The sequence below is a fragment of the Lemur catta genome, chromosome 1 (assembly GCF_020740605.2).
Source record: "Lemur catta isolate mLemCat1 chromosome 1, mLemCat1.pri, whole genome shotgun sequence".
Taxonomy (NCBI): Eukaryota; Metazoa; Chordata; class Mammalia; order Primates; family Lemuridae; genus Lemur; species Lemur catta.
This window is the reverse complement of record NC_059128.1, coordinates 181,347,243-181,371,365: the sequence shown is the minus strand read 5'-3', so window position 1 is coordinate 181,371,365 and position 24,123 is coordinate 181,347,243. Positions and strand designations below refer to the sequence as shown.

Below are 24,123 nucleotides of genomic sequence, written 5' to 3'. Positions count from 1 at the left end.
AGAAGATATGGACACATCACCAAAAATGATACAGAGAAGGCAAATAAGCTCACAAAAAGATGCTCAACATCGTTAGTCATTTGGGAAATGCAAATTAAAACTACAATGAGATAAACTGCACACCTATTAAATGGCTACCATTTTTAAAAACCTGCCAAGTGCTGGCAAGAATGTGGAACAACTAGGACTCTGGGGCATTGCTGGTGGGAAGGTGAAATGGTACAGCCGCTTTGGAAAATACGTGGCAGTTTCTTATGCATTTGGAGCTGGGAGTGGGGGATGAGTTGACTACAAAGAGGTGGGGGGTAGTTTTTGGAATGGTGGAATTATTTTATATTTTAATTGTGGTGGTGGTTATACAACTGTAGGTGGTTGTCAAAACTCACAGAACTGTATACTAAAAAGAGAGAGTTTTTTGCTATGCTAATTTTACTACAATCTTAAAAATGGGGGTGGAGAAGTAAAAGCCAAGGCAGCAATGTCACTGTGTGACTTGAGGCAAGTTACTTAACTTCTCTGTGCCTTCAGGATTTTTAAAATTTATACATTGAAGATCAAATAATACCTTCTTCATATTGTTGTTAGAATTAAATGTGTTAATGTAAAGTACCTGGAACATAGCAAATGGTTTATAATTATTGTCTGTTATTTTATTATTCTTATTAGTACTTGTATAATAATACAAGTCTTTGAAGAAGTTTGGTGACAATGAAGACAAAGGAGGGGCAATTAGGGCTTGGGTGGCTTAATGATGACACATTGACTGGTAGACAGAGTGGAGGAAATCAGTGAGGAGAGAATGAAAGAGAGGAAAAGCTATTCTGAATGCACAGCCCTGTGCTAGGCTACTAATGTGGCATCAGCTGCCCATTTTAATAAATAGCTCCCTTTCACTTGTCAACAGCTAATCAAGTAATTTCTGGAGGCCAGAAGTGACTTGCTGGATTAATGACGGCTCCTCCACAGATCAAAATGTTCAAATCCTTTTTCTGTTGTAATCTTAAACCTAAAAGAACAGAAAGAACAAACCAACCTACCTCCTAGATACACAATATCCAATATCATTAAAGTGACACCTCCCAATATTTATTTGAATGGTCTGCTCTCAGCATCAACTAAGGAAAAGCCACCTTAGTGTTGATCAGAAAACTGAGGGGTGTTACCAGGGTTCTGGCTGGTCATTATAAACTCAGGGACTTTTATTTTAAAAAAAGAAGAAACCTGATAAAACAGATAAAATGTAAGTAAAACATGCAGGATTAGTGTCCTGCTGGGTGACTTTTGCACAAGAGTGGGAATTTTAAGAGATTTCATAAGAATTAAAATGCTCCACATGACAATTTATTTTAGCTTCTGGCTTTTCTTTCCAGGAGGCAAATCACTTTCACTTCTTTCTGCATTTGTTTCAATTCAGTAACAACCCTCAATTTTCAGACAGGCTTAACCAGCTACCCTATCAGAGACCATGAGGTTGCCACCTTTTTAACAGGTGAGGAGATGGGTGGAAGCAGGTTTCTTGTTTTTTTTTTAAATAACTGCTAGTAGAAACCAAGTCAATAGCTGATTGACTTGAGGGAAGCTCCGGAGGGCAAGTTATTGTAGTACGGATGCTCCCAGATTTATGATGGGGCTATATCTGTATAAACCCATTGTAAGCTGAAAATATCATAAGTCAAAAATGCACTTAATACCCCTAAACTGCCGAATCATAGCTCAGCCTCACCTACCTTAAACGTGCACAAAACACTTACATTAGCCTACGATTCAGCAAAATCATCTGGCAAAACAGCTCACTGCTGCTGCCCAGCATTGTGGGAGAATATCGTATGCATATCGCTAGCCTGGGAAAAGGTCAAAATTCGAAGTGTAGTTTCTACTGAATACTTATAACTTTCAGACCATTGAAAAATCGAAAAATCGATTTTATGTCAAAAATCCTAAGTTGAATTATTGTAGGTTAGCACCATCTGTATGAGACCAGCTGTGACTCCAGAAGTGTAAGCCTGCTGTGTGCTTGGGGCAGAGTGGACCACTGCGATCACTGACGGCAGGAGCTCAGCATCTGTGACCTTCCACATCCATATTGCCACTACCCATTCTTCCAACACAGTGGAAGGACTTTCTTATTTTATCTTTATCCATCCAGCCAGCCATCCATATCATTTCTAACTGATAAGCACTTTTAAAAACACAACCACAACACCATTAACATAACCAATAAAATCAATATCAATTATAAAACATCTAATACCCAATCCCTGTTCAATTTTCCCTGGTTATGTCAAAATTGTCTTTTTATAGATGGTCTGTATAAATCCCAAACCATATCCACAAACAATAGCCACACATTGCTTTTGGTTAATGTGTCTCTTCAGTTTCATTCAATCTATAATGGTTACAGGAGTTTTTTATGTTTTCATTTATCATTTTAATTATAAAAAATATTTATGTAATAATTGCATAGATAATGCTTGTAGAAAAGTAAAAAAAAAAAAAATTCTTTCCAAACAGTACAAAAAGATACATGGTAAAATGTTCCTCAGTCTCCCTTCCCAAAAGTGATGTTACCAACTTTGTGTGTAGCCTTCTAGAAATAGTCTCTGCCTAGACACACATGGCAGTCCCTGAGGCTGCTGTAGCATGGTGGTAAGAGTGAGAACATGAGTCCAAGTCCCTATACTACCACTTACTAAGTGTAAGTTTTGGGCATGATCCATAGCCTCTGTGCCTCAGTTTTTGATAATAGTACTTACTCCATAGGCTTGTTGAGAGAATTAAATCAGATAAGTGCTTAAATAATTATTTGTTCTTCTATATATCCCCCATTAGCTCCAAATAGCAAAATGATACACATTTCTCCTTTTTGTTTGGTTTGTTTTTTCATCTAACATCATATTTTGGCGAAAATTCCATACCTGTTATTATAGATTTCACTTCATTCTTTGTAATCATTGACTAATATTCCATTGTATGGATGTGCTACTGCTAGACATGTAAGTTATTTCCAACCTTTTGTTACTACCAAAAAATGCTGCAATTAAGATACTTGTAATACTTTATTGGATTCATGTGCAAAAATATTCCTAGGATAAACTGGAAGTGAAATTGCTGAGCTAAAGGGCATGTACATTTTAATGCTTTATAGACATTTATTGCACAACTGCCTCAAAGGAGGTTATACCAATTTACAAGCCCAAGAAAAATGCACAAGGGTCTCTATTTCCCTACACCCTAGCTAACACAGGATATTGCTAAATGTTTTCATCTTTGTAAACGTGATTTTTAGAAAATGGTAACTCATAGTTTTAGTGTGCATTTCTCTTACTATTTGAAGATAAAGGAAATGTAATGCTATTAAACCTCTGCAGTCAAATGGCCTAGCCATGACTCCTGAGTGCGGACGCTGGTGAACACCGTCAGGACCCAAACAGCTTTGTCTTTATGAAGAGGCGGCTCCCTATCCGATAGCACTAGGTGTATGTCACGTGCGTACACGTGTACTTAATTAGTCATATCCAGCAGTGGTGAAGGTTTGTTCTGAACCAATTCAACTTTCTCACCAGGTCCCTTTCTGTCATGTGGTCGGGGTAGAGCATTGTTACCATAAGATGTGTGTTTGTACAGCTGCCTGCTACCTCCTCCATGAAACATGTTCCCCATTGGCTTCCCTGCTGTTTCACTCATGGATTTGCTCTTAACTCACAGGCTGCTCTTTTCTGTCTCCTTGGCTGGTTTCTCTCCCCTTCTGTCCTGGTAGACAGGAGAGCTCCAGGGCTCTTTCCGGGCTCTTCTCTCCTCTAACCACATCTTCTCCCTGGGTTACATCCATTCCCATGGGTTTCAATACCAGAGCCATGACTAGAGTGAGGCCATTGAGGCACCTGGCACATAAAATCTAAGGAGACATTTACTCTCAGACTCATCCATGTGCAGAGTTGGCCCCAAGGGTGAGTGCCTCCTTACATTTTACCCCCGAGGCACCCTGCTTGCCTCACTTCACCCTAGTCTAGGTCCTGATAAACACCCCAGTCTTCTCCCTGAAGACCTCCAGAAACCTCCGGAAACATAAATACTGTTTGACATCTCCTCCTGGAGGTCTTAAAGACAACTCGAACTTAAAATATCTAAAACAGAACTCTTGCATCACTTCCTAGCCCTGTACCCAAACCTCTTTCTTCTATTTCTCTATCTCAGTTAACAGCATCACCATTTATTCAGTTGCTCACGAAAAAAAAATTGGGAGTAATTCTTGATTCTTCTTTTTTGACAAGTCCTATCTTCTGTCTCCAAAATGTATCCCAGACATGACAACCTCTCACCACCTTAGGCCTGCCACCCTCTTTCACCTCTGTGAATAGCCTTCCCAGATCTCCCTGGGAAGGACAGGGACATTTGTCCTTCCCTATTCCTGTGGTCACTACTCATCAGCCAGAGTGATCTTTTAACATCATGAAGGAGACTGTGTCACTTTTCTACTTAAAACCTTCTAGTGGCTTCCAAATGAATTTAGAATAAAAAGCAAACCCCTTGCAACGGTCAATAGACTAGGATCTAGTGAGTACAATAATCAGATCTTAGGATAACAGTCCCACTTCTACCTCCTCGTCATTTGCCAGGCTCCACCACACTGGCTAATTCCTGTCTCAGTTGTGCTCCTTGTCCCTGGAAAACTCTTCCCCTAGATCTATAGGATGACTTCCTTCTCAATGTTCAGGTAGCTGTCAGCTCAGGGGTCACTTTCCTGACCCCCCTTTCCACTCATCCAATTACTGAAAATCCCGTTACCCTATTTTATTTCTCCATAGCATTTACCACTATCTCAAAGTATCTTCTTGTTATTGCTGCATAACAGCTCTCCCTAATGTTCAGGGGCTTAAAACAAAAGTTTATTAATTGAACGGGACAGTTCTTGATTGGGTCTCTCCTACTGTTGCAGTTACATAGCCAGCTGGGTAGGCGTCATCTGGTGCCTTTTCTGGGCTTGATATCCAGGACAGCCCCTTCCCCCACATACCTGGAGCCCCAGTGCTCTTCCGGGCAACCTCCTTCTCTAGCAGAGTGGCCTGGACTTCTTGCATGTCAGCTCATGCCTCTAAGAGAAAAAAAGCAGAAACTGCTGGTTCTCTCAGTGGAACTTGCGCAATGTACTTTTGCTGCCATATTCAGGAGGTCAAAGCAGTCATAGACCAGTCTAAGCTCAAGAAGACTGAGGGAAAAATTCTACCTCTGAAAAGGGGAAGTGACACGTGTGTCAAGGCAGGGGAAAGATAAGCTATCACATTTATTCGTTTACTTGCTAATGATTTGTCTACTCCCATTAGGTTACAAGCTCCATGAGACAACAGGAACCGTGTCTACTTTGTTTTATGGTGCTACTTTCAGCACCTAGAATACTGCCCGGCACATAGTAGGTGCTCAATAAATAAATTAAGCACTTGATAAATGTTTGAGAAACTTAAATAGACTGAACTAAACCTCCCCAGATTGGTCCTGCTGGGTTTGCTGATGCCTCACCCGATAAGAGAAACCCTACATTTATAAAGTGTTTCATTTCCTCTGCAAACAAGAAAAACTTGCCCTGAACACAAAATCTAGAAATAGATTTGGTGTGTTTTCTAAATGGAAAATATTTCTCATAGCACCAGAAATTATTTTCTCACAACTTTGTGCTACATCAAAATATTGAAGTTGACTGAAAATACCCCATTCTTTAATCTTGGTGTGGACTAGAAACGATGTGGTTTTATTTATTTATTTATTTTTGGTAACAAGGTAAATAAAAACCTTCTGATATTTCAACTCCCCCAGATATCCCCAAACTTAAAATATCATTTCAAGTTAAGATAGATTTTAAAAAATCACTACTGAGAAATGTTATTTAAGTTTAGCCATCAAAATGTACAGTTTCGGTTTATAAAGCCAGCATTTGTTTATTTAAGTAATTATATATGACCAAGGGTAGAAAAAAAATTCCTTCAAATCTTCCCTTTGCTAATTTTTACTGGTGAATTCTATGAAATGATCCTGTCTTTAAGCTTTTTTATAAACTCCTTGTAAATTAGTAAGTGAGAATGTCAGAAGGATTTTAGTGATGTTTGAAATTTTAAAAAGAGGTATTCAATTTTTAAAATTATACTTCTAGACTACTGCTAATGAAATTTCTTCTAATTCTTGTTTGTTTTGTCTTAGTTTTCCCAGATTTGCTCAAAGCAATCCCAGTGAGCATCCACGTCAATGTCATCCTCTTCTCCGCCATCCTTATTGTTTTAACCATGGTGGGGACAGCCTTCTTCATGTACAACGCTTTCGGCAAACCCTTTGAGACTCTGCATGGTCCACTAGGGTTATATCTTTTGAGCTTCATCTCAGGTAAGTACAAATTTTACCTTAGAAGACAAGTGTGCTTTTCAATATGTCAGAAGATGGTCTACTGAATTATAAAGTTATAATATATATACACAAATGTTCACTGTAGTACTATATATGACAAAAAGTGGAGAAATAGCATAACTATCCAACAATAGGGAATTCAATGATTATATTATGGTAGTCTATATGAATAACTATGATGCTGATATCAAATTTTATTTCTGAAGATGCAATCAAGAGGATAAATGCTTGTCCCAAAGTTTTAAGTGGAAAAAAGCAGTATGTCAGCTTTTATAAATATTATGAACCTAATTTTATTATATGTATAAAATATAGAGAATATACATCTAAAATACATATTATATATTTTAATATACACTCTATCAACATGTATATGTATGGAGGGTACATATTAATATAAGTATATAGGGAGGAGATATATTTAGTAAACAGATAGAGACTCCAGTCTGTTGGTTGTGGTTATCTCTGAACAACGAAATTATAAATGATTTTTATTTTTGCTCATACTTATGAATATTTCTAAATGTTCAATAACGTGCCTTTATTTATTCATACTCAAAAAAATAAATAAATGCCATCAAAAAAGAGTAAAGGGCCAGTATTCCACCCACGTGTGAGTTGCCATGTTCAGGCCTGTAGGTACTTTCTGTAGCTTAATGGTAGGTGTATCTAGGCAAGGATAAACTCTAAACCCAGAAATTTGTTCATCAATAAACATGTGCCTCTCAATAGCCAGGGCTGATGGAAAAGGATATAAAATCCAGTCAGTGACAAAGGGTGTTTACAATATGTTTTCAAGGAGAAGGAGAAAGATGAGAAAATGAAAAATACATAACTCATATGTAGCTTTTTTTCTATAGGAGCTCTCTGATTTCGCCCCAAAGATTCAACACTTTGTTATATTCCTGAGAAGCAAGTAATTTTATTGTTGATTTCAATGAGAGATGATAGAGATTACAAGTCACACCAGAAAACAATGTAATGAAAATCTCTATTCCACTGTTTCTTTTTTTCCCTGTCAGTCTTTTTTGCCCTTTTAGCTGCCAATCACCAGACACCAGGCACGAGGTTCCTTCTTGCTCTTGACACTACTCCCTTCTCCAACACAATTCAACTCCAACCATGAATTTGCACAGATCCTGCTCTATAAAACAAAGCCCTGTATTTAACAGGGACTCACTCATCTTAGAAGACAGTGCAGCCTCTATTAACTGTTACTTGCACGTGTTGCTTAGGGTCTTACCCCATCTACATCTTGCTAATCAAATTATTCGCCCAACCAAAGTAGGTCTCTCTCTAGTAGTAATTCTGCAAATATTTTGTTTATCCTATGAGGGCAGAGTCTAAGTCTTTCTTGGTTTTGTATCTTTGGCAAAAGCATCCAGCATGAAGATCTGCACACAGTACGATTCAGTATGTACTTATTGACTTGAAAAAGCAAGTCCAGGAAGGAGATGCTAACTTGGTCACCTAGACAGAACACGTTAGAGAATCAGAATTCAAGTAGGACGTAGTCAGCAGGGCAGGCCCATAGAGGCGGTAGGACATGAGCCAGGAATGAATAGGACAGAATATCATAAAGGAAAGCCAAGGACTTTGAAATCAGGAAAGAAGCGTAAGAGCACAGGCTCAGGGTATGGATAGTCAGATCATGAGAGTGACTCAATCTCATGTGAAAGTCTAGGTTAGGAGGGGGTGTTGGAATTACTCCACCTCACCCCCAAACATCCAAAACCAAACTGGTGGATCCAGGTGGCATGCCATTTTAGTGATGACCATTGAGTCGACCGGGATCCAGCTAGAAAACAAAATACACACTATCTTAACAGCAGGAACATAATGTACGTCAGCGGTTCTCAAAGTGGAGTCCTCAGATGAGCAGCGTTTGCATCATTTGGGAACTTGATAGAAAAGTGAAGTCTCAGGCCCCACTCCGGACCTGCTGAATCAGAAACTCTGGGGTGGTGCCCAGCCACCTGTGTTTTAACAAGCCCTTCAGATGATTCTCATGCAAGCTCAAGTTTGGGCTATAGGGACTTGATTAAACAGGTGTGGGAGGACTGAAAACACAAAAAGGAGACCCTGAGGGATCTCAGAGACGCTAATTTCAGAAAGCAGCTCCATCCCTAGGCCTTGGGGAACAAACAAGAGTTTGGCTTTACCAGAACCTAGAAGCTTGAGGAGAGGTCCCAAGGCACGGGGTCTCAGACCTTGACGAGTTGCACTGTACCTCTTTGAGACACTGTGAGGAGTTTCTGTGAGTGTGGAAGGGGGTTGGAAACGTCCCAGCTGTTGCCACCAGGGAGAAGGGCCAGTGGCCAGGCTGGCAGGAATCGCAAGCAAAGTGGAAGGAGCGGACCCTTCTCCCTGCTCCCATCTTCCCTCACCCCTGGTGCTCACATTTGGCAGAAAGCAGCTGGCAAGGCAGAACTAGTCTGGGGAGTCTTGACCCAGAATCACAAAACAGAGAAAAGAAGAGCTGGTTTCGAAGGTGAGACACAGCGGCTTATTAACCGGCACAGCCGTCTAGCACTCCAGCTTCTGAATGAGATTCAGAAGAATAGCCCATTTGGAAGACAAATTATTTGACAGTTCTGACAGATGACCAAACTAATGGCATTTGAAAAGCAAGATGACTCAGAGAATGCAGAATCTAATCCAAGTTCCAGATCTTATCTCAGCCTTTGGCCAAGTCTAATGCAAGGAGAACCTAACACACAAATATATGTAGGAACAGTCAGACCCCATGCTTAGGTCATATTTTGTCCATCTTCGATTTTTTTATAAACGCTGGTGCTCAAAAAAGGCTTGTGAATCGGAGAAGGAAGGGGGGGTGGTGAGAAGGAAGGGAAGGAGCCAGCTCCAGATGTGACTGGCAAAGAATAAAGGCCTAGTGTTTTCAGATCAATGTTTTTTTTTTTAAGGCTCCCAATACTTGTTTTTAAATAAAAAATTTTCAATAACTTAAAAAAAAACCTTTGTATGACATGAAAACACGTTTGAGGGTCAGATGGACTGACAGTTTGTGACCTCTGGGGGTAAGCAGGTCACTTGAATCACAGATGACCTCATTCCCCTTAAGTCACATAGGGTACCCAGAAGCCCCTGGACCTTTGGCAATGTTTATCTAAAGTTGTAATATTTGAGCAGACCCTGGCTCTAAACCCCGATTGTGGGAGGGTAGGGTTTGATAGCCTTTATCACAAACACTGTAAGTGTGAGCCAATGCATCATACACTCAGAGGCCAGAGACTGTGTCAAGGGTCCTTTGTTTCTGGCGTGAGTCACGTTCCATGAAGAGCCCCCCAGGGGCAGCTTTCTTCCGCTGGGTTTCCTCCCGTTTCTCTCACCAGTGTGCTCTGCCCAGGCAGCCACACTCACAGTCACCAGAGAAAAATGCCTTCCGGATTCCTGGACCTCTTTTCTCTTTTTCTCCTTCCCACTCACTTCTCGATCCCGCAAGCTTCCCCTTTTCCTTTTGTTAAAGTCATTCTGGGGCCATTTCTTCAACTATCTACTTCCCTGCTGGATGGGGACCCAAGCCGTGACATCCTGAGGCATGAAGAAGGGGGAAAGAAAGGGGAAAAATGTCTTCCCGATTGTCTATATAGAACTTTCCACACTGCCCAGAGTAACAATGCTAGGGGCATCTCCCATGTCACTCTGTGTGGTGCATGCCAGACCCCGGAGGTAGAAAAGGAAAGAGAACAACCCATTGGACCAGGCCAGCAATGGCTTCAGGCACCACGGCTTGCCATGGTTATGGCTTAATATTGTGTTGTCCTCCTGAGTCAGCCATTCCTTCCACTCTCACAGCCTCCAGTTCAGCTCACGTTCCTCAGCGTCCTCTATGTGATATTTCTGATCACTGTCATCGTTGCACAGAACTCATGCAAGTCAGTCGATTTGCTGTTTCTCATCTCGTCATTTATAAACTGGTGCTGGGAAGTCTTTTCCCCAAGATAGGATTTTAGTAATATATTAATTGTTCCCCATAGTTCATTTTGGGCAGTGATTCTCTTCCTGGACTATACATTAGAATCACCTAGAGAGCTTTCTAAGAATATTGATGCTGGGTCCCACACCACACTAATTAAAGTGTAGTCTCTGGGGCTGGGGCTTGGGCACTGCTTTTGGTTTGTTTTTTTTTTTTTTTTAAGCTCTCTGGAATAATTCTAATTTGTAGCCAGTGTTAAGGATTGCTGACGCAGTTGCCTACATTTCATTTATTTGGCAAACACTGAGTGTCCACTATGTGCCAGCCGTTACAACGGGTACTGGTGATCCCACAGTGAATTGGGCACGCAGTCTTGCCTTTGAGGAGCTTTCAATCTAGTGGGAGTGTACATAAATAATTTTTTAAAAGTGTACATAAATAATTAAATGATCACAGATCACAATAATTACAATAAGGGTGATAAACAGGTTGCTATAATAGAAAATGATAGCAGGGATGCAGCTTTGATCTGGTGGTCAGGAAGGATGGCTTCAAATAGCTGAGTTCTTAAGGTAAGAAGGAGCTGAGAACCCTCACAGAACCTCTCATGAAGAGAAGAAAGCATACGTTTCTAGGGAAAGAGGTCTGCTTGTTGTAGGAACCAAAAAAAGGCCAATGTGGTTAGGGGCTGGGCAGTGAGAGGGAAATGGCAAAAAGAAAAAATAATGAGGTTAGACAGATCAGTTGACGCCAGTTAATATGGGATATTAAAGGCCATGGTTAGTCTTTTAGAATTGATTCTAATTGCAATGAGAAGGTTTTGAAAGATTTTAAAAAGATGTCTGATAGCTGATTTACCTCTTTAAGAAAGGTCTGGGGAAAGACAGTGCTATTGCATTGCAGATGGAGAAAGATGAATAGGTTCTGAAAACATTCTGAAAGTAGATCCAAACTGTTTTGCAGGTAGTGTACACAATTAATAGACAGCAGTGGCACTAATTGAAATGGATAAGACAAGGGGAGGAACAGACTTAGACTTTAGGGCAAGAAAGAGGTGGGGAGAGGAGCTTAGCACTAGAAATCAAGTGTTCTATTTGAGGCACACCAAATCTGAGATGCTATGAGATGTGCAAGTGTGGACATCAAATAGACAGTCGTCTATATGAGTCTAGAGCTCAGAGAAGAGGTCTACGAGAAAGACATTAGGCACTGTCAGGATACAGATATTCCATGAAGCAGTGAAAATGGATGAGATCATCTAGAAAGAGAATGTATATAGAGAAAAATTGGCCTAGACCAATCCCTGAAGAACACTATCAGTTAATTTTTGGACTAAGGAGGAGGAGGAAGAGGAGGAGGATCCAGCTTCCAAAGAGGAAGAGGAAGAAGGAAAGCTGGGAGATTGTGGTGTCCCAGAAGTTACAAGAGGGGAATGTTTCGAGAGTACCAGTCAACAGTGAGCTTGGTGAAAAGGTGGCCGCCTATAAGAGTGAATGAGGGTGGGCAAGAAAGAAAGAATGGGGAAAATAGGGTAAAAAAAGACCAAAAAACCTTTCCTCAAGATTTACAGTACAGTGAGAGAGAGGGGGGAGATGTACACACACAAAGGAGATGGAGAAAGATAGGGAAACAAAAAAGAGAGAATCAGGTAGAGAAACAACTGGACCCATAGTTTCAACTTGCAGCATTGATATTTGGGTGTATGCCTTTTATATGTTCCATTCTAGAAGTTTCCTAGTTGATGGTAGAAAGTCTTACCCAGAACTGCGAATAAAAGAGAGTAGGGCATGTGGAAGACCTGACATGGATTGATGGTAGAACATCCTAATAGTTCAGTGAATACTCTCTGAGGATGACGTGAGATGTATTGGCTCAGGCTTTTTGAAGGTGATGAAAACCACCAATATGTGGACTTACTGGAAATTGTATTTTTTACAGTTTGCAATAATTGTAATTATTCTCTTATATAAAGCATCTCTTACATATAGCTTCTCTTATGTATAGCATCATGAATTATGCTTTCTCTTATATATAGCATCTTCTCTTCTCTAAGAGGTAAACAAATAAAATTGCTGCCTTTCTTTAAAAAGGGGATGCTCCTAGTATGGGCCTAATTAATTATGATAATTATAACTATGACATGGAACATAAATAAGCACAGTCATATATGAAACACAAAGACAGGAAAATAAAGAACAGTGCAAAAATAGAATGCTTACATTATATATCAGTTTCAGTATTAATAACACCCTGGCCTCTGTAATATGTCTAGGGCATATTATTCTGCAATTGGTAGTGGAAAAAAAATCTGCATCTTGTTTCTACTTCAGTCCTTACGGAGGAGCTGTTGTTCAGGAGTCTAAGAAAGAGGTACAGGCATGTCTAGTAATCAAAGCCACAAAGCCTGAGAAAGGATAAAGGGATAAAGGATTGGTGGAAGGAAAAGCCAGCAATGAAAACATTCTACTAGTTTTTCAGCATATATCATAGAAAAGAGGCCACCGAAGAAAAAGAGAAGTAATGTTAGCCAGCCCATGATGACAATGGGCAAGGAATTACAGTTTCATGTGTGGCTGAAGGGGCAGTGTTGTGAGAGCATCATGTTCCAGGCCACTCACATCAACGATGTAGTAGGAGAGCTGTGTTTAACTTACCTTGCACAGGGCCCGGCCATGACCCTGTGCAAAGAGATATTCAATCTTTTTCTATCACAATTGCAAAGAGACTTCTGCCCAGTTCAGATTGTATATCTTCCCTTCTGTTTCATTTAGAGTCAAAGCCCAAGTCTTTGCTACGACCTCCAAAGCAGCACTTGATGCATCCACTTCAGACATACACAGGCAGCTCGCTCATCCTACTCTTTGCCTTCCTCTCTTCCTCTCTCTGCTCAGACCACCTGGTTCCTTGGCACTCACTGTTCCTTCAGTCTGAAATACTCTTTCTCCCAAATATCCACCTTCCCACTCCCTCACTTCTCTCAAGATGCACTTAAATGCTAGCTTCCCCATGAAGCCTTCTCTAGCCACCCTTCCCCAGCCTTTCTATCCCTTTCCCTGCTTTATTTTATTCCCTTAGTTCCCATCACACTCTGATAAACTAGAGAATGCACTTACTTATCTTGCTATTGCCTCCATCTCTCTCCATGGTTCCACCACTGGGCGTTCTGTGCAGAAAGGGATCTGCATCTGTCTTCTTCAGTGCTACATCCCACTGCCCAGAACGGTGCAATAAGCACCCGACTAATAGTTGTCGAATAAATGAATAAAATTGAAGCAGCCCTGCATATTTCCTGGTAACAAATGACATCCTTTTCTGAAAATCAATTCAAATTAGATAAACACTATATTTTTAGATTATTTCTTCTTTGCACTAATCACCCTTCTCTACAACACGGCATTTGTAAAACTTGAGTTAGATGCAGGCTCTTCAATTCCCCACTACAAAAGACAAAGGGAAAAAGCTAAACCCAACTGGCATTATTCCTTTATCTACATCTGTTCTTTGAAAACATAGGACCAAATTGCTCACCATTAAGACTTCAAAATCCACTCTTAGTTATTAACTTGCTTCGCTTGCCCTTCCACCCCCTTTTTAGATGGTAGCCATTGGTCTCCGTCTAGCAGTGTAGCACTGTAGAGTCAGAACAGCTTCTGTTTGGGGAAGAAATCATTGTGGGTGACCTCACCTTCAATTACTGACTTTCTAGTGAGATTGCATGATTTCACAGAAAATTAGCACTTGCACCTGCAAAGTTGTGGCTTTCCCACCCCCATTCATCACCTCTCAAGACTCCTTAAAGAGGGAAATTATCAATTTATCATTCTGTATGGGAAATGGAATGCCTCTAATATTTATTACCTATAAGATAATTGAAAGATGATATGTTAGCTTTCTGAAAATGTTGGTCATTACTTTAAATGAAATTGAAATTCCAATTTATTATCTCCCAAAATATGATCTAAGTGATAACAGGATAACATTTTGGAGATTTCTTCTCTTTGAGGACCTAAACCCATAGCACCCCTGGACTCCCACAGATCATGGCCGGTTGTTCCCACTCATAAAAGCATAGTTACCCTCAGGGTCATGCCAGGATGAAGAAGCTACTCTCTCGTTGGCTGTGACCTGCATTCCCACATTGCAAGAACTAAAGGAGACTAGTGCCCAATTCTGCAGTCCCAGACAGCTGCTAGAGGAGAGTCATGAATGTGCAGTGTCTAGCACGTTACAAATGTTTGTTAATTGACTGATCATTCATGGTGTGACAGCCCTACAACTCAGCTATCCTATTCAGTCAGAAATTAACTGAGTAATCAAAGCTATTAAAAGGGGAGAAAAAAACTACAGCTCCAGCCAGATGGTGGGGAAATCAGACAGATGAAAGGAAAATGACTGTAGGTCATCAAGTAAGACACTGGGCAGTAAAACCTGGGCCTTGTGCCTGGTTATATTCCAAATTCTAGCTTGAGCAAGGTTTGGCGGCTTTCCAAAGTCCTAGTTTATTCTAACCTTTCTTGCAAGCAAGAGCAGTGTTGATCAGATGAACAGAAATGTGGGGAATCTGTCCAAATGCTTCCATCTGAGTTTGGGTTCTTGGTGTACATAGATAACTGGGAAAAAGAGGAGGGAGACACGTAGGCCTGATGCTAATGTTTGTGAGGCCTTTCTTCCCACTTTCTTCCTCTGCCTGGCTCCATCCCACATAGCAAAGGGCCTCAAGCATATGTGCGTGGACATTCCACTGCATCTCTGAGCTCTGACCACACCCCTTGAAATGGCTATATTTTGGGCCACTCTCAGTTCTCAGAGATGTGCAACACCAGCCACAAAGTCTGCCCTTGGGAGGACTGACCCAGGGAAGACACCCACAGAGGTTCTGGAAGTGCAGGGCTATTTACAAAGGGAATTCCAGGGTACTAGGAGTATCTAGGATGCTGCATTCTCGATGGGTACATTCCACTGATTTTACAGGGGTTTCTCATCCTTTGGGGAGGGAAAGAGACAAAGCAGGACCTTCTAAACACGGGACCCACACCAGGAGCTCCTCTTGCTAGAGTCTAAGGGTCATACTGGAATGCACAGGCCAAGCTCTGTTCTCACCATCACTCACATCCCTTACACACCTCTCTCCATGTCTGTAGCAGCTAGGCCACAAAGAGAAACTCTTCCTATGTATCTTCTGGTCTGTAAGTCATAAATAGTTATCCCTGATCTCATGTCTTTTTTTTTTTTTTTTTAGAACCATGGACAGAGAGGAGCAAAAATATTCCAAATTCACACTGAGCTGTTTCCCTTCACATCTCCTAGCGGTCACCGGCAGGCTATCAGAGATTCAGGCTGGATTCTATCCTCTAGCTCTGAAATGACAAGTTAACCTTATGATCAACCCTCAAATCCAGAGTGAACCCACTCAGACCGTCCTCTCTACTGCCAGATGGCACACTCTGCCCCGGGAGCTTGTGTGCTTGAAATACCAGCTACGGCAACAGGCTTTCAGTCTTGAGACACCCAAAGCAACTTTTACTTTAGGAATTTAAAATACAGGCTCACTACAGCACTGTCTCTTTAACAAAGTAGTACCTTTAAAATATTTAACAACTTGAAATGGAAACCAAGCTTGAATTTTCCTTTCAGGTGCTAAGGAAATAGTGTTTCACTTCTGTCTGAAATTCACCATCTCCTCAGACAAAGAAGCCTCTTATGGTAAAAGCAGTGGCATTTTTTCCACAGTTTTCAAATAAAAGATAAAGGGGAAACAGCATTGCAGCCTTTTCGTTAGGATCTAACAATAAAGGAATAATACGGTTTTGCCAGGGGAGAGCTCTGGTTTTAAGCTTAGAATATAAAAATAGGCTGACAAATTTGACAAAGGAATATTCTCAGCTACCACTCTGGGGCTGGTAGGAAGTGAAGTTTCAAGAAAATTATATTATTTGATTATCTGGAGGTATTTTATGACGATAATCATGCTGATGAGGCCAGTCCTATGTAAAATTCTAAAGCAGAAGAAATACGATTTCACCTTTTCTGCTAAGCCCTGTCCCCCAGCCCCCTCCCAAACCTGGCCTTTGGATGGGAATGGGGACCATCATTTGTACCGCAGCTCCGCGTGCCGGGAATGCTCTCCCCAAACAGTCCAGCCTCCCTTTGCTCGGCTAAATTGTCCTACAGCTCCTTCTGGCTGGTTCTAAGGAACCTTCCGTGATGCTGCCTATGCTCTCAGTATCAGCACCCTGTACTCCCTCTACATTATACTCACTGGAGTTGGTTGTAATTATTTTTATGTCCCTTGTCCGATTATACTCTGTGAGAGCAGAAACCACATATATTTTCTTTAATGTTCAAATCTCCACCACTATCCCCATGCTTAGCTTGTAATAAGTCTGAATGAATGAGTGAATTAATGAATGGAAATTTAAGCCATTATATTGCCACTCCCAGGATATTTGGATTAACTTTAATTGAAGAGTATAAAAAGTACTTACTTCAGAGGAGTCATAAACTTAATGGGAGAGTATTTGGAGAACCAAGGCCCTGGAATACATTTTTCTGGGTTGCCTACCCTGAGGAGTCAGGTTTTCCTGATATGGGGTGGGGTGGGTACTTGGAGTAAAATTGCCTAATTGCACATAGCAAGTGGAGGAATCAGGGCTTAAACCCAGATTGGTTTGGACTCAATCAATGGATTATGGTAAGGACTTACAAGAAAAACGAATACATAAAAACCATAGGAATAGCTACCAATTAGTAAGCATTTATATGTGTCAATTACAATGTCAAATGTTAATCATGCATTATCTATATTAACTACCTTTTATAGATGAGGAAATTGAGACTTCAGAATTAAAATTGCCTAATTTCACATAGTAAATAAAGGAATCAGGGTTTGAACCCAAATTGGTTTGACCTAAGCCAGAAAACCATCTCAGCAAGTCTCCTATTAACTGGAAGCCCATTGTGGTGCCTGGGATACAGGAGTAGCTGTGGAAACTCTGAAGAGTCTTGGCCATCCACTGTGCTCCTGATCTGGTGCCTCTTGCCACCTGCTTCTGCCCCCTGTGTCATCCACCCACCTGGGGCTTTCCCATTCTCCATCCTCAGGGGAAACAACTCATCAGTTTCCAGGTCCTACCCAGAATGGAGTATCCCTGTCCTGCAGAGACCTCACCCAGACCATAGCTGCAGCCATTAGGATTAGGTTAGGCTTCCAGTGACTAATAAATGAAAGAGGAAAATAATATTGTTAATAGATTAAACAAAATAAATGTTTATTTTTTTCACATATAAAAAGTCCCAGGCTGATCTGGTGGCTTCAGGTGTCTGGGACCCAGACTCCTTCTTTCTCGTTTTTCCATAGTATTTGGCTTGCATTTCTGAGGCCAACTGGTCCAAAATGTCAGCTGGAGCTCCAGCCATTCCATCCATATTTCAACTACAGGAAGGAAGAAGTAGAGAGGAAAGGGCAGCCCCTAATATCTGTATACTCAAGGAAACTTTCCTGCCCCTACATCCCAGCCACCCTCAGCTGAACAATGTTGTCTATATTCAAGGTAGCCATATGCCTAGCTACAAACTTGAATTCTGTTACAAATAAGAACAGATCCTTATCCATGACTGCCTTTGCTCCGATAGTCCTGTGTTCACCTATGCTCAGTTGGTAGGTGGAGGAGTCGTGGTAATCGTTCTGAAGGGAGGCCTTGGGCCTTTCACAAGGGGCTACATGACTGGTATTTATCCTGTGTGGTCTGCGAAATATAGAGAAATTTGTTCTCTTGAAGCTACATCATAGGAGTGGCAGCTTTGTAGCCTGATTCCACCATTGTGCTTTTAAGGTGCCCAGCAATTCAGCCTCTTTCATGCAAAGAGGAATATCGCCCAGTCTTTATAAGATTAATTTGATTCTAACCATGCCCTACCCTAGCCACACATGCACTCAGAACTTCCTTACTCAAAGCCATAACCCAAGCACTATCACCCATAGGTTGGCGAATCAGGCTCATGATTACAAATTTGCAATAATATATTTTTGCAGGATAATGCAAAAAGGATGATGGTAAAAGGTTTTCTTTGATTTGCACATTGACCGTCTTTCCCGTACCCATCAGGAAATATCTGTCCCAACACATTGTTTGTTTCTTCTATTGCAGGCTCTTGTGGCTGTCTTGTCATGATATTATTTGCTTCAGAAGTGAAGATCCACCACCTTTCAGAAAAAATTGCAAATTATAAAGAAGGGACTTATGCCTACAAAACGCAAAGTGAAAAATACACCACCTCATTCTGGGTCATTTTCATTTGCTTTTTTGTTCATTTTCTGAACGGGCTCCTAATACGACTTGCTGGATTTCAGTTCCCATTTGCAAAATCAAAAGAAACAGAGACAACTAACGTAGCTGCAGATCTAATGTACTGAAAAGCAAACGTTTCTATAATTTTCTAAGTAAGGGAGTAGACTTGCTTTGGTCACTTTTGGATATGGTTAATTTTGTCCATCCTTTTAGACTGCATAAACTAAAGCACCAGAACCCTCGTGACAATGTTTACAAACTATGTACTAAGGATGCAGGCTGGAAAGAAAGGGAAACAGGAGGAAGGCCTTGGAAAGGTGTTTCACCTGGTGGGAAACTGCTTGAGCCAGGTCGTCAAAGGCAGTTGACTAGAATGGACAAATTGTTACCCCATACACATTAAATGCAAGATGCCTGCTCCATCAGGGAGGAATCCAAAGGCACATGAAATATATTTTAATAAAAACAAATACCATTTCTGATATATCCACACATTTGTTGCCACAGATATCAGAAAACCAAGCTGGAATTGTTTTCCTAAAATGATAATGCATTAAATGAACATCTATAAAATGTATCAATGCTCTTTTTGAAAAGTGTGTTTAAAGCACAGTCTTATTAACCATGCCTGTTAATCAAAATTTGTAGTCCTCTAAAAGAAAAAATAAGAAAGAGCAAAGCTAAGGGTATTTTCCCTCCTGTCTCTAAGTCCCAATTACACTCACAATAGTACTTTCAATAGACATAATTGCTGGGACCACTGAGGAACCATGAAAAATGATTCCCACTTGATGCAAAATGACACGCTGGGGACTGTTGTTTCTAGCTATTGTGTCTCAGGCACTAATTTCCAATTATGAAAATTATATTAAACCTGGGATTATGATGGTATCACTGCATCATCTTGGTCTTTGGTCTGGCTGTCACAAGCCTGAATTACCCATGAAATTCAGCTGCAGCTGACCAAAGGCCGCAGCTAAGCCTGGGACTGACTCTCCCTGTATTCTCAATTTGCTGTCCTCTAGAAAGTGCCCCGAAAAAAGCAGAGACTGACAGCGACCGCATAACCAGCCTCATGGCCACAGGTGCTGGGTACTTGGCCCTCATATAAAGGGTTTGAAAATGCTTCTTAGAACAAAATGCCTTTTCCTTTTTGGAATAATTTACAAGGAAGAAACAACTATTTGTAAACCTGAGAACTACCATGCTCTGGTGGGGATCTACTGTTCATAGGCAGCATCAGAGCATTGCCTGAGTCTCCAGATGCTAGTCCTCCGCCTTACTTCAGGAAATACACCTGGAGAATTTCTAGGAGACCACAAGTCAGTCTAGCCACAAAGGGGATGTTTATTTTGGTAATGGGCTGGAGTGCAGTTCTGAAAATCCTCAGCAGAAATGGTCCAGTACAGAAACCCTGGTAGCAAGGCGTGGGCAGGGCAGCACAAGGGCCGTCGCCCGCTGCGGGTAGTTGGTCTGAGGTCCCCAAGGCCGGTCTCCCCTGCACTCTCATGTGACCTCCCGCTCTCTTCTCAGAGGTTTGAAAAACTCCTTCTAACACCAAGCTTTCTTCTTTAGAAAACAAGTCTCTGGCTGTTCCCAGTTCTGTAAAAACAGAAAGAAAACCTGGAGCAGCCACTGAAAACCTAATGAGGACCTGAGAGGCAAACCAACCGTATCCAGTGGATGGGAAGGAGAAGCAGGGCTGTGACAGACACCCAAACAGTCCCCGCAAACTGTGTCACACAGGAAAATAAAACAGGATCAACCTGGGCACACACAGCAGTGCACTGGAGTCATGCCCCTCTCTTCTCACATGAACTGTGTGGTCCCAGGGTCCTGTGGGAGCCCTCGGAACAGGGATCTGCCCAGGAGCTTTTTTGTGGCTCCCTCTCTGGGAATCACAGGCCATGGCAATGACATTCATTTTGCTGTGACCAGCCCTCCCTCCCCAGGTGGCAGCCGGCATTCTCACAAGGATGCAGGGCCCCCTGCTGGCTCTGGGGTGGCAAACACCATGGCACAGTGGGGCACCTGTTTCACTGTCGCCTGACACCCTCAGCTCTGAGAACGTCAGTATTTGTGATGCTGCTGGAAAGAAGCAGCAGGAAGAATCTACGGAGGCCCCCCTAAGTCCTTCTGGTGGACCCAGCGAGGCAAGAAACGTCCACGGGAATAGGAAGAAGCTTCAGAACTCAATGAAAACAAGTGCAGACTGTGTTAGAATGAAGAGGAGTACTCCTTACAGTTTACAAAGGTCTTTTGCTCTCGTGGCCCCATCTGTTCCTCCCTGGGAGCCGCTCCCACGTCACTTCACCGGTGTTCAGGGCCCATAATTGGGCTGGTGGCTCACACATTCACACAATCAGGGCAAGGGACAGTGCAATGCCTCTCCTCTCCTTCTGCCCATCTGCAGGGAGAGAGGTGAGGAGAGGGAACACCGCCCCCTCCCAACTCTGGGGGACGTAGAGAGAGGGGAGCACCTTGGAAATCGTTGGGGTGCACCAGCTCCCAGGTAAGCACACCCTGCCATTAGAATGGACGTTTGTCCCAACTGTTTACCTAGAGAAACCTGAATGAGAATGCAGGGAGACTCCAGAGGGTCGAAAGTAGGGAATAGAGGGTTTAACCTCCCTCTTTTCTTCAACCTCTCCCATTCCAATAGGATTTAGTCTAGTTATGATAAAAACAGAGCAGCTGGAATAGAAATGCTGCTTCAAGACTAGTCTCAAGCCACTGGCCTCATTTTTCCAACTGCCTTGCTGCCCCTGGTCCCTTCTATTTAGACGTCCTGGGGCCTGTGCCATTTCGGTGCTTGGTGCTGCTCTAGTGACGTACCCATTCTCAATCCCCTTCACCATGGCAATTGGTCACGGCTCAGGGGCTGATGGCTGGTGGGCTACCTCCCCCAGTGACAAGGGACAGAGCATTGCTGGCCAGTATAGAGAAAAGGGTAACCGTTCTTTGAAAATATAGGATAGAGAGAAAGGGCAAGACTGGGGTCCTGGCTTCTGGGCCAAAATTCCTCCTTGGGAAAAGCCCTCTTGCTCCTATAAATGCTGAGGTATACTGAATTAAATTATATTTTGATTTACAGACTTTGTGATTTCCCCTTCCCTTGGGTAACCAGGGTGTCACAGCCCAGAGCTGAGATTCACTGGCCTATTTTCAAAGAAGAACCAAGTCAGAAATCTGTAGAGAGTCTCCCCCGCTGGTCCTAATGGACAGGATCAGACAAGTTGCAGAGACCGTGGGATGGGGGTGGGGGAGTGGGTTAGGTACAGTGCTAGGAAAGCCACCCAGGAGTTAAAAGGCAAGTGTCTTAAGGGATAGTGTTTCTCTGCTAGAATCTTGGTCTGAGGGAGTTCAACCCACTCTGAAAGTAGTGGACAGAATAAGTTGCAAGCAGGTGTGTCCGTCACTCAGCAAATGTCCTCACCCACTCTTCCTTCTGTGGGTCATGAATACGATTCTAGAGGAGAGTGAAAGACTCGGGAGCCCCTACCAGCCTTGTTCCCTCTCTCCCCTAGTGTGGTGTGTAAGAGAGTGTGCACAGGAGGAGGCCTGGACCTCTCAAGCGATTCAAGCTGGTGCCCCTCCAGAAACATGCAACTCAGTGCACACAAGCTGTCACCCTGCCGTTGCAGTCTCCTGAGGTTCCAATTTACCATGGACTCTACCTAAGCAAAAAAGTGTAGCACAGCTAATCCAGAGGTATGAATTTCAGGATGCTACAGTTGCCTGATTTGCACTTAAATTTTCTATCTTTCCATTTAACCATGTATAATGAATACTGTGCCTTAACATGGGGGATTTCAGCATATTCTGCACATCCCAGGCCAGAGGCCTCAGGAGAAGCAGGTATATAGACTTTCATTTGCTGTCACATAACTGCTCCCTTTGTCCTGCCCCTTTGCTGTCATGCTTTCCCCCACAGAGCCTCTGGCAAACAATGCTATGTGTTCTCCACCAAGTGCCCTCTTCTTTGCCACACAGCTAAACTACATTTCCCAGCCTCCTTTGGCGTGGGGCTGTGTGAGTGAGGCTATACCAACGAGATGAAAATGACCTGTGCCATTTTCAGACCTGGCCCTGAAAAATAGCCCATGCAATCCTCCAGCTCTCTCTTCCCCTGGTGCTGCAGTCTTGGAAGCTGTGAGATCCTACTGGGAGGCTGCAAAACAGAGGCAGTCTTCCTCACCTGCACTGGGGCACAACAAGAGTGGGAAATAAACTTTTTCAGTAAAGCCACTGAGTTTGGGAGGTTATTTGTTGCTGTAGCTTGGCCTAACTTAGCCTAGCCAACAAGGACCCATTTTCCAGGAAAGCTCTTCTGATTTCTGGACCGAGATGCTTTTTGAGGTTTCTCGAGGGATGGGCTGAGGCCAGGTGCGCCCACCACCATCCCCACTTGGCCACTCTGTGCCTCTGTCCTCTGTGGTCCTGTGGTCACATCACCCATCACACAGTGAAATGAAGACTAGAGAATGAATTTTCTTTTCTTTTCTTTCTTTTTTTTTTTTGAGACAGAGTCTCGCTCTGCCCAGGCTAGAGTGCCATGGCATCAGCCTAGCTCACAGCAACCTCAAACTCCTGGGCTCAAGCAATCCTACTGCCTCAGCCTCCCGAGTAGCTGGGACTACAGGCATGTACCACCATGCCTGGCTAATTTTTTTTTTTTTTTTAGTTGGCCAGATAATTTCTTTCTATTTTTTAGTAGAGACGGGGTCTCGCTCTTGCTCAGGCTGGTCTCGAACTCCTGAGCTCAAATGATCCACCCGCCTCAGCCTCCCAGAGTGCTAGGATTATAGGCGTGAGCCACCTCGACCGGCGGAGAATGAATTTTCTGCATAGTTACCTAAAGAGTATGAATGCTTGCTTATGTTTGTGTCCTTCAGGATTCTTTCTAATATGTATTAATTAATCCTTTTTCATTATTCAAAAACGATTTCTGTTGCACTTACTACAGATACAGCTGTGTGAAAGGCATGGGAGATTGGGGGAGCTAAAATAAAGAATCAGAAAAAGACTTTTTTCCTTGATCTTTTGTTAAGAGCAGAAAGGAATATTCTTCAAGACTCTTTATGTCCTTTTTAAAACTTCAATGTTATTAAAGAAAGAGTTTTAAAAGTTTACCAGTAAAAGAAAAATCAAATGAAATTCCTTAACTACATAAATTTTTTAAAAATCAACAATTACCCTAGAGTTTCCATTTTCACAAATTGTTGTAAGAACTGTGTTGCTTACATAATGCTAAGAAGAGGTTGCTGTTTTTTTGAATATGTCCAAAAGAGTTGGCCGGGAGGTGGGAGGGAGGCTTCCATCACAGTCCAGACTTGGGGGCTCACCTGGTTCTGAGCTTAGTTGCACCAGCACATTCCTGTGGGAGGCACAGCTGCTCCCTCCCTCCCGAGGGGTGGGGCACTTGGATGAGGGAGGGGTTTACCTCAGTTCTAAGTCAGACTACATCTTGGGGCCTAGAGAGTGCCCCCCTGCAAGTTGGTATACAGG

General features: G+C 42.3%; 1 protein-coding gene across 1 annotated transcript in view; it reads left to right on the top strand.

Annotated features, from left to right (window-relative positions):
- Nucleotides 1-19,233, top strand: part of CLRN1 (clarin 1) — a 34,466-nt gene extending 15,233 nt beyond the window's left edge. The window contains exons 2-3 of the mRNA XM_045556152.1: nucleotides 6,190-6,369; nucleotides 18,475-19,233. Coding sequence (XP_045412108.1) covers nucleotides 6,190-6,369; nucleotides 18,475-18,740 — 446 coding nt within the window. The 3' untranslated portion in view covers nucleotides 18,741-19,233. The remainder of the gene's footprint in view (nucleotides 1-6,189; nucleotides 6,370-18,474) is intronic.
- Nucleotides 19,234-24,123: the final 4,890 nt, after the last annotated feature.